The sequence below is a fragment of the Bufo bufo genome, chromosome 8 (genome assembly GCF_905171765.1).
Source record: "Bufo bufo chromosome 8, aBufBuf1.1, whole genome shotgun sequence".
Taxonomy (NCBI): Eukaryota; Metazoa; Chordata; class Amphibia; order Anura; family Bufonidae; genus Bufo; species Bufo bufo.
Window position 1 is genome coordinate 54,490,759 of NC_053396.1, and position 12,799 is coordinate 54,503,557.

The 12,799-nt window shown below is 42.3% G+C and overlaps 1 protein-coding gene across 1 annotated transcript in view; it reads right to left on the minus strand.

Moving 5' to 3' along the window:
• Positions 1-12,799, minus strand: part of FRMPD3 (FERM and PDZ domain containing 3) — a 634,362-nt gene that overhangs the window by 461,580 nt on the left and 159,983 nt on the right. Inside the window, exons 5-6 of the mRNA XM_040406286.1 lie at positions 7,316-7,432; positions 6,887-7,018 (exon numbers count right to left, since the gene is read on the minus strand). Of these exons, the coding sequence (XP_040262220.1) occupies positions 6,887-7,018; positions 7,316-7,432 (249 nt within the window). The remainder of the gene's footprint in view (positions 1-6,886; positions 7,019-7,315; positions 7,433-12,799) is intronic.

Genomic DNA, 12,799 nt, shown 5'->3' on the forward strand with positions numbered 1-12,799 from the left:
CCATAGGTTCCAAAAATAACGAAAAGAGCAGAGGGGAGAGGGGACATCCCTGACGTGTTCCTCGAGTCAGGGGAAAAGGCGGCGAGTATTCCCCATTAATTTTGTGGATTACAGTTTTTAATCTGTTGGCTAGGAGTTTGGCGAGAATTTTGTAATCTTTATTCAACAGAAAAATTGGTCAGTAAGAGGTTGTTAATAATGGGTCCTTCCCCTTTTTGGGGATTAAAGTAATAATTGCCTTCATCCAGGAGGGGGGTAAAGAGCCCAATGTCCAGGATTGGTTTAGTACTTCCAACAGTCGGGGAAAAATCATTCCCTCATGTTTACGGTATAATTCTAATGGAAAGCCACCCGCCCCTGGAGATGTATTGCCCTTAATGGATCTCAGCGTAGATTGTAACTCGATCAGTTGAATCGGTCTATTCAACCATTCGATGTCTTGTTTATCAAATTCATGGATCCTAATATTATCTAGATATTGATCTATTTTCTCTCCCTGATCTGCAGGCCTCGTCTGATATAACCCAGAGAAATATGAAGTAAATTCCTCTAGGATATCATCGGGGTCTCGCAAGATCCTCCCTGAACCGGTCTTGATAATGTACATTTTATTACTCCCTCTTTGATTATTTATTATTGTAGATAACAATCTACTTGGTTTCCCGGATTCACAAAAAGTTTTTTGGCCTAGAAAAAACATTTTATTCTGGGCTTTTTTATATAGGTGTTGTTTATATTCATCTCTTTCGCATTTTTAAGTTGTTGTTGTTTTTCTGAAGTGTTTGTCTGAATAATCTCCTGCATTAGCTGATTAATCTTCCCTTCTAAATTTTTTTGTGTTTGCGCAAAGAAATTTTTCTGTTTCCTAATTTGATAGGAGTATATGCCTCGTAAATAGGCCTTTAGTAAATCCCAAACCATATGAATATGTGTAGAATTAATATTATTAATCCAAAAATGTTCAATCTCTGTGTTGATCATATCTATATCTCCTATTAATGTCATCCAATAGGGGTTGAGCTTAAAAATCCTATTTTTGTTTAATTTTTTCAAGCTATCAATTAGTACCATGACCGGAGAATGGTCGGAGATACCATGTCTTTCGTAGTTCATCTTCCTAATCCTATTAATGAGCCCGGCACTGGCGAAGGCCAGATCAACTCAAAACATGGACCTGACTGTATTGCTAAAACAAGAAAAAACTTGTTTATTTCCATAGAGGGACCGCCATATATCAACTAATGCCATCTCTTTGCATATTCTATATAGTACTGTACTTGCACTAGAGTTTTGTTCATAGTTAGTAATGGTAGATATCCTATCTATTTTTACATCCATGACCGAGTTGAAATCGCCCATCACCAGCACCGGGCACTCATCTCTTGTGGAGACATAATCCATCAATTTACCTAACACTGTGGATGTAAATAAACGCAATAATACTCCTTTGACCCTGCCAATAGCAGTGGAGAAAGATATACAGACCCTCTTGGTCAATTAATTGTTCTATTGGGTCATAGTCTACCTGTCTATGGATGTATACACTGATTCCCCGGGAATATGTAGAGTGGCAGGAATGGTATTTATATGAAGCCCATCTCCTTCTGCCCAGTGCTGCCACTTTTTCATATGATAAGTGTGTTTCTAGCAAGGCCACTATTGCCGGTAAATGTCTGGAGACTAAATCAAACACCGCACACCTCTTCATCCTATCCACAAACCCGCGAATGTTCCATGTCAATATTCTTGACATTTCCTTCTTTTATAACAGCACAGAGCAGAAAGAAAGGGGCACACATGAAGATACACCAGCAATACCAGTAGCCCCCGCGGAGATGACCCTCCCTCACCCCCCCATGCTGACCCGCGAGCAACTTAATGTAGCTCATAGGTCTCTAACTATAGGCCCCCCCTCCACCCTTTATCGCAGCGAATGTCTTATTAAATGCCTTTAGAGTCCATCCATTCTGCTGCATCAATTGGATTAGAGAAGAATTGAACCGCGTCTTTGTAAATAACACGTAGTTTCGCTGGATACATCATGGAGTATTTTACTTTAGCATGTATCAGTCTTACATCTTTATATTCTCTTCTTTTGTCCTGCGTGATTTTAGAAAAGTCAGGGTATATCTCTATATTAGAGTCGTTATATTTAACCGTTTGTATCTCTCTTTTCCGTCTAAGGATATCATCCCGATCTTTTGAGGTTGCCATTTTAATTAACAGAGGCCTCGGTGCCGACCCTGGTGGTAATTTTCTTATTGGTATACGGTGCGCTCTTTCAACTGTATATGTTAAAGATGCTTCTCCGGCTGCTACATTATCTAGTAACCATTTTTGGATGAAGCTGATGGAGTCATCTCGTTCTACTCCTTCCGGAAAGCCAACCAATTTAAGATTACTTCTCCGGGATCTATCCTCCAGATCGGCCATTTTTTCTTTCAGTGCTTTATTATCAATTTCAGCTGCTTCAATCCTTTTTTTAATAAAATTGGTTTCATTTTGCAATTCTGCAGTTAATATTTCAGTCTCTTTTATGCGCTGCCTCATTTTATTTAAATCATCTCGAATCACTGAGATGTCAGTCTGCACCGCTGCAACCCTGATTGTCAAAGCACTTAATGATTGGTTATTTTGACTGCGTCCAGTATACCCGCTAGTTTAAGGTCGATGTTACTCATTTGATTAACTGCGTCCGATACACTGCTCTCTCCTGCCCTATTTAGCTGGCATTCAGTTTCATTGTGATCCTCCGTTTGCGGTAACTGTTTCTGGTTACTCCTCGTCTTACTTAGAGGGGGCGGGGATTTAAGGTATTTATCAAGCTGCGTCATAGTGTTACAAATTGTACCTCCCTTGGGTGATATAGTTCCCACCGACTTTCTGTTCTGCAATTTTGGAGGTATTTTCCTTTTTTTTTTCTTCTTCCTTTTTCCTTCCCCTTCTTCCTTCCTTCCCCTATCCCCCCCTTTAAAATGTAGAGACTACTGTGTGTCTGCTGTTTACTGAGGGGATTCCAACACACACACACACAGATATTTGTAGACTGCGACCCTTAAAACCTTGCAGCCTTGATCCCCTGCAGATAATCACTTCGCTCAGGGGTCTCAAAGAGGGGGGGGGGGGGCAGCTCCTAACTCTTACTCTTACAGAGTTGCTAGTTTAATGCAGACCTTCCACACACAAAAAAAGAAAAGAGAAAAGAAAAAGAAGCCGCCAATCAGTTCAAATTCAGATAGTACTCAGACGCCAGCTAGAAAGAACTGAGTATATGCCATTCCCATTGATATCATATAAGGCAGACAATCTTACGTATCCTGGGTCACAGAGTCCACGGAGCCATCAAAGTGAGATCCTCATGGGGTCCTCAGCGTGGCCAGCCTGCCTGGGTTGTGCTATCCTGATATCACTCTCACCCCGTTGCTCAGCGGGAGGGAGGTCACCGCCTGTCTGCCGAGTAGTTAGATTCCCCACACGCCACATACAACTACCAGGCGCTTGAGGGTCCGCAATTCGGTGCAGAGTGTGGAGAGTGTTGCGCTTAAGGACAAAGCTTCATGGCGTCGTGGCTTAACAGGTCCGAAGTAAAGTTTCTATCGGCGGGTCAGCAGAGCGTCTAGGGACGCATGCGAAAGATGTGTCGGGAGCCGGAGCCGGCGTTGGGGGGGGGGGGGAGCCGCAGCACGCCCGTAGCTTACGTCATGCCGCTACGCCTCCACCTTCTAATTAACAGCCAGATTAACTATTATATCTGTGTCAGGGGTGTAAAGCTGGTGTATAGCACCCACATAAAATCATTATAGGTCACCCACAAGACAAATAGCCAGATTCCTAACACTCTCCCTCGCTTCAGCTGCCTGCTTCCTGTCTCTGTACTACTCAGAGCTTATGGGCGGTGCTACACATGATCCAGCTTGTATAGAGGCTGGGTCACATGATGCACCGGCCAATCACAGCCATGCCATTACTAGGCATGGCTGTGATGGCTTCTAAGTGCCCACAGCTTAAAAACTTGTTGATTGGCTGCCCTGCAGCTTTTCAAAAGCTTCATTAAATGCTCGAACACTGAACTCGAACCTGAACTTTTCCGGCAAAGTTCGGATTTGGGTCCGGGTACCCAAACTCGCAAAGTTCGGTGCGGACCTTAACTTTACAGTTCGGGTTCGCTCAACACTACTTATGAACTATTTTTTTATTTTTCTTACATGCCCTGTAGATCATCACATAGTGTGGGCTTTAGACAGGCCCCTACATACAGGCAAACACCACAGCCCTTGCTGTATTTGCAATCCTTTTTGAGTTTTTGACTAAACTATTTTAATACCTCCCACTGTTCCAGTCTCTATATCTTTCCCACTGCATATGCTCCCATGAAGGTGCAGCCCATTCCTACTTCAGAGCCGATAGTTTTCCACGCACTGCAATACTTACTTCCTAAACCAGTTATCGAGCCACTTGTTTACTCGCCTGAGTTCCCACTGCCACTTTGGTGTGATGTATAGGTAGTATTTTAGAAAATATTACATTTGACATCCTTGTCCTAAGCATATGCCCTTCCACCTACCTCTAACTTTTCTATTGGTGGAAATGTGCACTATGATGCTAGATTCTCACAAGCTCCTTCCAGCAATATATCAGCCCAGTCAGTATATAATGAACTTGAGCAACCATAAAGACGACAAATACACTGTTTAACGATCCAGATCTATGTGACAATTGCCCTAATAACTGAATCCCCCCCACTACCAGGACCTGTCTGGCCCTTCCTATGCTCCTGGGGAAGTGTCTTGTTATAGCAGTGCTACCAATGACATCTCCCTAATCCACTAACTTGGCAAACCTGTTGTTTGTACTAGATCAGGACTAGTGTCCCCTCTCTTTCCTCTTCCTTGCCTTCTGTCACCCAGCTAGCTGCCTCATTTTCCTGCACCTCCTACCATTCTCCCCTGCATATACCCAATGAACGCCTTTACAGTGAGCTGAAAACTCCTTTCAATGTATCCAAACATCAGTTTAACAAACTTCTCATTTAGATCCAAGATTTGGGCTTCCAAATGTGCAACACTCATACATCTAGCACAACAATTTGTAACCTAAAACAACTAACCAAGGTCTATGTAATCTGCACAAGACAAATACTGGATATCACTGATCACCATGCAGCACATTTTCAATTAATGAGGATTACTGGAATAAGGTAAAACAAAGTAACTTATACAAATTATATTTATAAGCTATAGGAATAAATGCATGCAACTCCCTTCTAAACTCCTGGGATCTAAGGTCACTTCTGAAGCTACACAAAAAAAAAACTTGTCTTCACAAAATTGAGAGAAATCTGAATGCAGCACTTTATAGAGCAGAAGATGCTGAGCAGACTAATATATAGTTTTGTCAGAAAAGATTAAGGCTTCGTTCACATCACCGTTCAGCCTTTTCGTTTTCCTGCTCCGTTTAGGAGCAGGAGAACAGAAAGGAGGGATTCGGCACATAACTGAGCCGAACAGAACCCCATAGACTATAATGGGGTCCGTTAGGTTTCGCACCGAAGATAATTATTGGGGCAGAGACAAAAGTTGTGCATGCAGGAAACTCCTGCATTTGTGCATGCATTATAGTCTATGTGCACCCTGTGAACAAAGCCTAAGTAAAACTTTATTTCACACATTTAAATAATAGTTTTTTTTGGGGGAGTTCAATAGTTGAATGACACACACGTGGGCACACATAGATATCTGCCAGTAACTGATATGATGCCCCAGCTATTGACCTCAGAGAGAAGAAATATTTATATGCATAAATTACACATTTTACTGAATGTTTTTCTACAAACCTATATATCGATCCACTCAGCTACTTCTGCTCTATAACCTGCTGCCTGCACATCCGATTCTCCTTGACACAAACAAAACACCCTTTAGATAACACACTTTGCAAGTTCCCACATTTGCTTTTCCAGTTTGCTTTACTCTACTTAGTTGTAGTTGAAGCTTCAAATGATCCTCTAACTCATTTTAAAAAGACTGTTTACAGATTTACTTTATTAAGATGCACTGAAGAAATAAAAAAACATAATTTTTAACATGCATATAGCATTTACGGGGTTGTCCAATAAAAACAATGCTTATCCATATGCCCTATTACTGGCTTTGGCAAAAAGGGGTTGTCTCACTTCAACAAATAGCATTTATGTAGAGAAATCCAGCAGCGGTGGCCGTGTTTGCAAACTACAGGAAAAACTGCCGGCCTATGTGCACTCCCACGGTCCTGGCCACCAGAAAGGCCAATGCTTTTTCCTATAGTGTGCAAGCATGACCACCACTGCTGAATTGCAGTGTATAGTGTGATGGAAAAATTAATCCAGCCAGCAAAGAAGCGATATTGATAATAACAATACATTATTAAGTGGCTTGTATAAACTCCCTCTACATAATAAACGCTATTTGCTGAAGTGAAACAACCCATTTAAGCCATCTGTGTGTTACATAGCCATTTAATACTACATGTCTGGCCTGAAAGGACTTTCGCTGGGAAAATTGATTAGAAAACCGATTAGGTGTGCATTATCACTTTATCATGCTGAGGATTACAAATAAAGGATTGCAGGTCACACATAGCCCCTGTAGCATGTTCTACATCAGTGCTTTACAATGTTTTCTAGCTTACTTGGAGCTCTTGACTTTGTCAGATCGCAGCACATCATGTTCAGCCAGGGCTTGAACAAAGTGTAAAAACATAAACACACTTGTTTGCACTGTACTTTGTTACAGTATTAATAAAACTCTTCAAATATACCCAAATGTTTACTCAGCTATACATTTGCTCACATTCTCCTGATAACCTTCTTTTTTTAATTATTATAAATTCAATCTGCTTCCATTCTCACATGAGCTAGTGGTTGCTTGTCTTGAAGTAATAAATATTTCTGGTTTTGATCTGATGCAGTATACTCAAGAACAAGAGAAAAATGATCACGGTGACAAAGGGAAAGACGATCCTGAAGGGTGACCATAACATCCTGTAAAAGAAAGAAACCGAATTATACACATACAATTAGGCAGATGTATAATAATAAAAAAAAACTCGTGTAAAGGAATAGTAACCAACTGGATTCAAACTCATTTTTCAGAGTTCCTTTTGAAAATCAAAGAATCAATCTAATTGGTTGCTATGGACAACTAAGCCAGTTTTTCTATGCACCAGTGTTGATAACTCTCCCACATTGTGTTCTTTTATAGTGTGAGTTCTTAATTTTATATATTGTATTTAGGAAAGATAATGTTTGTACACTTGCTAGAATTCTAGAATCTCTTGCCTTTACTGTGGTCCTTCCATCAAAGGTAAATGATTTGATTTGTCCATTCTCCAAGAACACTTTTAGTACATTAGGTATGAGCAGGAGAGGGGGAGAATCCTTCATTTTCAACATATCCTAATAAAAAAATACAACACAGAAAAGCAATGTATTAAAAACACTATTAGAATAATAGTATTACCTGAATAAGTAGAATGTTATCTGACACATAAATGGGAGAGACCTAATAAAGGAAATTAAGTAGTTTATACTTATAGGATGTAGGCCTTCAAAATTTATTTTGAAATGACACATTCTAACAAGTGTGAATATTGTTTTTTAATTCTATTTAGCAAACTACAAGTATTTTTTCTGACCATAAGTGTCACGTACTGGCAACACGTGGATTAATCTTAACGGTTCCTTGTGAATTATTTGTGTCTGTGTTGTTTTGGTAATGACCACACCTCTGGCAGGTGTTGATGGTTTGGTCATTTAACTTCCCCTATTTATTACTGCTTACCTCTTTTGGGGGTGCGGTTTACAGCTTCCGTTTCTGGACTCTAGGCTAGCTGGTTGTTGGTTCTCGATTGAGCTCCTGGCGCTGCCTTTGCTCCACGTGAAGTTAAGTGTCATCTTCCCTATTTGTATTTTGTTTGTTGTATTTCCCTGTCTTTTGTATCTAGGATTGAGTGAGACTCCTGTTTGTCCTTCTGGTGGAGGAATAGGTTGTCTCAAGTCCTGTCACTATACCAGGGCCCTACAGGGTGTGTTAGAGCTCCAGATTCCTGTGTATGAACTTTCCTACCATCGAGGTCAGTTCATACTGATAGTCAGGACTTGGATTAGGGTTGTTCTAGGAGGTGACCTTCTCCTTTACACTAGTTTCCAGGCCTAGTTCCTATCCCCTTTCCTCCTGTGCTCGGTGTGGAGTTTCCAAACCACACTGCATCCGTGACAATAAGAAGCAGTGGACCATAAGACACTAATTATAACAACTAATTAGAAGGATAAAAGTAGGGAATTTTTTTTTACTGTACCGTATATGTCCTGATACCATATTACTATTTGATTCACAGTGCCACCCCACTTGTTCACCCATAATGCTTTATGTATATTATCAATACCTATAAATTGTATATACAGCCAGGTCCATAAATATTGGGACATTGACACAATTCTAACATTTTTGACTCTATACACCACTACAATGTATTTGAAATGAAACGAACAAGATGTGCTTTAATTGCAGACTGTCAGCTTTAATTTGAAGGTATTTACAAATCGGGTGAACGGTGTAGGAATCACAACTGTTTTCATATGTGCCTCCCACTTGTTAAGGTACCTAAAGTAATGGGACAATTGGTTTCTCAGCTGTTCCATGGCCAGGTGTGTGTTATTTCCTTATTATCCCAATTACAATGAGCAGATAAAAGGTCCAGAGTTCATTTCAAGTGTGCTATTTGCATTTGGAATCTGTTGCTGTCAACTCTCAAGATGAGATCCAAAGAGCTGTCACTATTAGTGAAGCAAGCCATTATTAGGCTGAAAAAACAAAACAAACCCATCTGAGAGGTAGCAAAAACATTAGGCATGGCTAAAACAACTGTTTGGAACATTCTTAAAAAGAAGGAACGCATCGGTGAGCTCAGCAACACCAAAAGACCTGGAAGAATTCTTTCCCTGGTGAAGAAAACACCCTTCACAACAGTTAGCCAGATCAAGAACACTCCCCAGGAGGTAGGTGTATGTGTGTCAAAGTCAACAATCAAGAGAAGACTTTAACAGAGTGAATACAGAGGGTTCACCACAAGATGTAAACCATTGGTGAGCCTCAAAAACAGTAAGGCCAGATTAGAGTTTGCCAAACGACATCTAAAAAAGCCTTCACAGTTCTGGAACAACATCCTATGGACAGATGAGACCAAGATCAACTTGTACCAGAGTGATGGAAAGAGAAGAGTATGGAGAAGGAAAGGAACTGCTCATGATCCTAAGCATACCACCTCATCAGTGAAGCATGGTGGTGGTAGTGTCATGGCGTGGGCATGTATGGCTGCCAATGGAACTGGTTCTCTTGTATTTATTGATGATGTGACTGCTGACAAAAGCAGCAGAATGAATTCTAAAGTGTTTCGGGCAATATTATCTGCTCATATTCAGCCAAATGCTTCAGAACTCATTGGACGGCGCTTCACAGTGCAGATAGACAATGACCCAAAGCATACTGCAAAATCAACCAAAGAGTTTTTTAAGGGAAAGAAGTGGAATGTTATGCAATGGCCATGTCAATCACCTGACCTGAATCCGATTGAGCATGCATTACACTTGCTGAAGACAAAACTGAAGGGAAAATGCCCCAAGAACAAGCAGGACAAGAACAAGCAAGAACTGAAGACAGTTGCAGTAGAGGCCTGGCAGAGCATCACCAGGGATGAACCCCATCGTCTAGTGATGTCTATGCGTTCCAGACTTCAGACTGTAATTGACTGCAAAGGATTTGCAACCAAGTATTAAAAAGTGAAAGTTTGATTTATGATTATTATTATGTCCCATTACTTTTGGTCCCTTAACAAGTGGGAGGCACATATGCAAACTGTTGTAATTTCTACACCGTTCACCTGATTTGGATGTAAATACCCTCAAATTGAATCAGAGAGTCTGCAGTTAAAGCACATCTTGTTCATTTCATTTCAAATCCATTGTGGTGGTGTATAGAGCCAAAAATGTTAGAATTGTGTTGTAGTCCCAATATTTATGGACCTGACTGTAGAAACACCACCAATATTCCAACACCTATATATATTCTTGGCTTATATGGTATGTATTTACATTTATTAACCACTTCCAGACTTCAACCATACTATTACAGAGCAGCGTGAAGTGACCTTCTGACCTCTGCCATAATAGTATGGAGGCAGTGGCGGATTACAATAGGGACGTTCGGGTCTGCAGCCCCGGGCCCAGCACCGCTGGGGGGCCCAGCGCCGACCCGAACGCCCACATACTGCAGCGGGGCACGGGAGCGCATAGCTCCCTGTCCCGTCACCTATCACCGCCATAGGCTTCAGGCCTAGTAGGCCTGAGGCCTATGCGGTAGTGAAATCCCGGCGCAGGCGTGCGTGATGATGTCATCACGCGCGTGCGTGATGACGTCATCACGCGCCTGTGCCGGGACACAGCACATTGACGTGTGCACGCCTGCCTCATTCCGCCTTCGTCTGCGATCAAGTGCCTGGCCCTGGACGGTGAGTATTTAGATTTTCATTTTTTTTTCCAATTTTTATTTTTTTATTTTATGTGCCTACTTTGGGGACATGTGGGGGACGACACACAGAGGAGGACAAATTCAAGGGACCTCGAGTACATGGGAGGGGGAATGTGGGGGCTGTGTGGGGCTAAACTATTATGGGAGGGACTAGCATGTGGGGGCAAATTATTATGGAAGGGACTAGCATGTGGGGGCAAATTATTATGGAAGGGACTAGCATGTGGGGGCAAATTATTATGGAAGGGACTAGCATGTGGGGGAAAATTATTATGGAAGGGACTACTATGTGGGGGCAAATTATTATGGGAGCCGGACTACTATGTGGGGGCAAATTACTATTTGGGGCAGTGTGGGGGCAAATTACTATGTGGGGGCAGTGTGGGGGCAAATTACTATATGAGGGCAGTGTGGGGGCAAATTACTATATGGGGGCAGTGTGGGGGCAAATTACTATATGGGGCTGTGTGGGTCCAAATTATTATGGGAGGGACTACTATGTGGGGGAAACTATTGTGTGAGGACAGTGTGGGGGAAATTGCTATGTGGGGCAAATTACTATGTGGGGGAAACTATTGTGTGGGGGCAGTGTGGGGTAATTGCTATGTGGGGGCAGTGTGGGGTAATTGCTATGTGGGGGCAGTGTGGGGTAATTGCTATGTGGGGGCAGTGTGGGGTAATTGCTATGTGGGGGCAGTGTGGGGTAATTGCTATGTGGGGTAATTGCTATGTGGGGTAATTGCTATGTGGGGTAATTGCTATGTGGGGGCAGTGTGGGGTAATTGCTATGTGGGGGCAGTGTGGGGTAATTGCTATGTGGGGGCAGTGTGGGGCAAATTACTATGTAGGGGGAATTACTGTGTGGGGGCAAAGTACTATATGGGGGCAGTTTGGGGGTAATTACTGTGTGGGGGCAAATTACTATGGGGGGATTACTATGTGGGGGCAGTGTGGTGGAAATTACTATATGGGGGTGTTGCTATTTTGAAGGCACTGTAGGGGCAATTCTATTATTTTTGGGGACACTATACAGGGATTATTGCCTGGAGCACAATAGAGGGTGGTATTACTCTAGGGGACATTATAACTGCTGTGGACACTATAGGGATAATTGGGGTAATTTATCAGACTGGTGTAAAGTAGAACTGTCTTAGTTGCCCATAGCATCCAATCAGATTCCACCTTTCATATCTGACAGCTCTTTTGGAAATCCAGCTCTACTTTACACCAGTTTGATAAATGACTCCAATTATGTCTATTAGGGTCACAATTTTTTAAGCAGTATAGTACCTGGGGCATTGGGGGCACAACGGGCACAGTATTGGGGTGGCAGCAAGATGACATTGTGGGGACACTAGGATGAGGAGGAATTGAGAAATCTAACGTGTCTGTGTTACAAACTGTAGAGACGAGATGCGGCTGAAAGAATTTGCCATGGCGGTCTGGGTCAAATGGAGGAGAAGAGGAAAGAGAAGGTCTACATGACAGGAGATGTCACTGGATGTAAGAGGTATGTGGTGCTGTATTCTCCTCCATGTCTTTTTTTATTATAATGATATGTATTTAAAATTTGGCGACCAAATTTTTCAGTTTAGGACCCAATTTGGGGTATTTTTTTTTTTGTCTGAAGATGTCAGATGGCCTAAGAAGAGACTGTGGCGCTCATGAAGCACCGCAGCCTCTTCATACAAAAAAAAAAACTAAACTAAAATGGGGGGGGGGGCCCAAGTTGGTTAGACAGCCCCGGGCCTATCATGCACTTAATCCGCCCCTGTATGGAGGAACAAAAAACAGTCACATCTAATCACATGGTGACTGGGATTAGATGGTTGAGGGACCTAGGAGTTTTTACCTCCCCACTGTAGCTTTGAGGCATGGTTAAAATCTGTCATGGAGCTGCAGGAGGTTTCAGGTGGGGTGATTCATTTTGAAACAAACAGCACCAGTCACCCCTCAGGTTAGGCGGGGGACACCATGGTTTGGTACTGCGATTGGCTGGTACAAAGCATCAGCCAATGGCAGCATTACAGCAGCAGAAATAATTAAAGGGTTCTGGGTCCTGACTCCCTAAGGCCTAGGTGCCCAGACTGGGAGCCCTGCTAAGAGAGTCCAGCCCCAGTTTCACTGAGCATCTCAGCTGGCTACTAATTATACCTCATAGCCTAGCTGATGAAAACAGAGGGAAAACCATATTTTCCCAGACTTTCTTGCTCTCACCCAGCTTCCTTTGGGTGAGA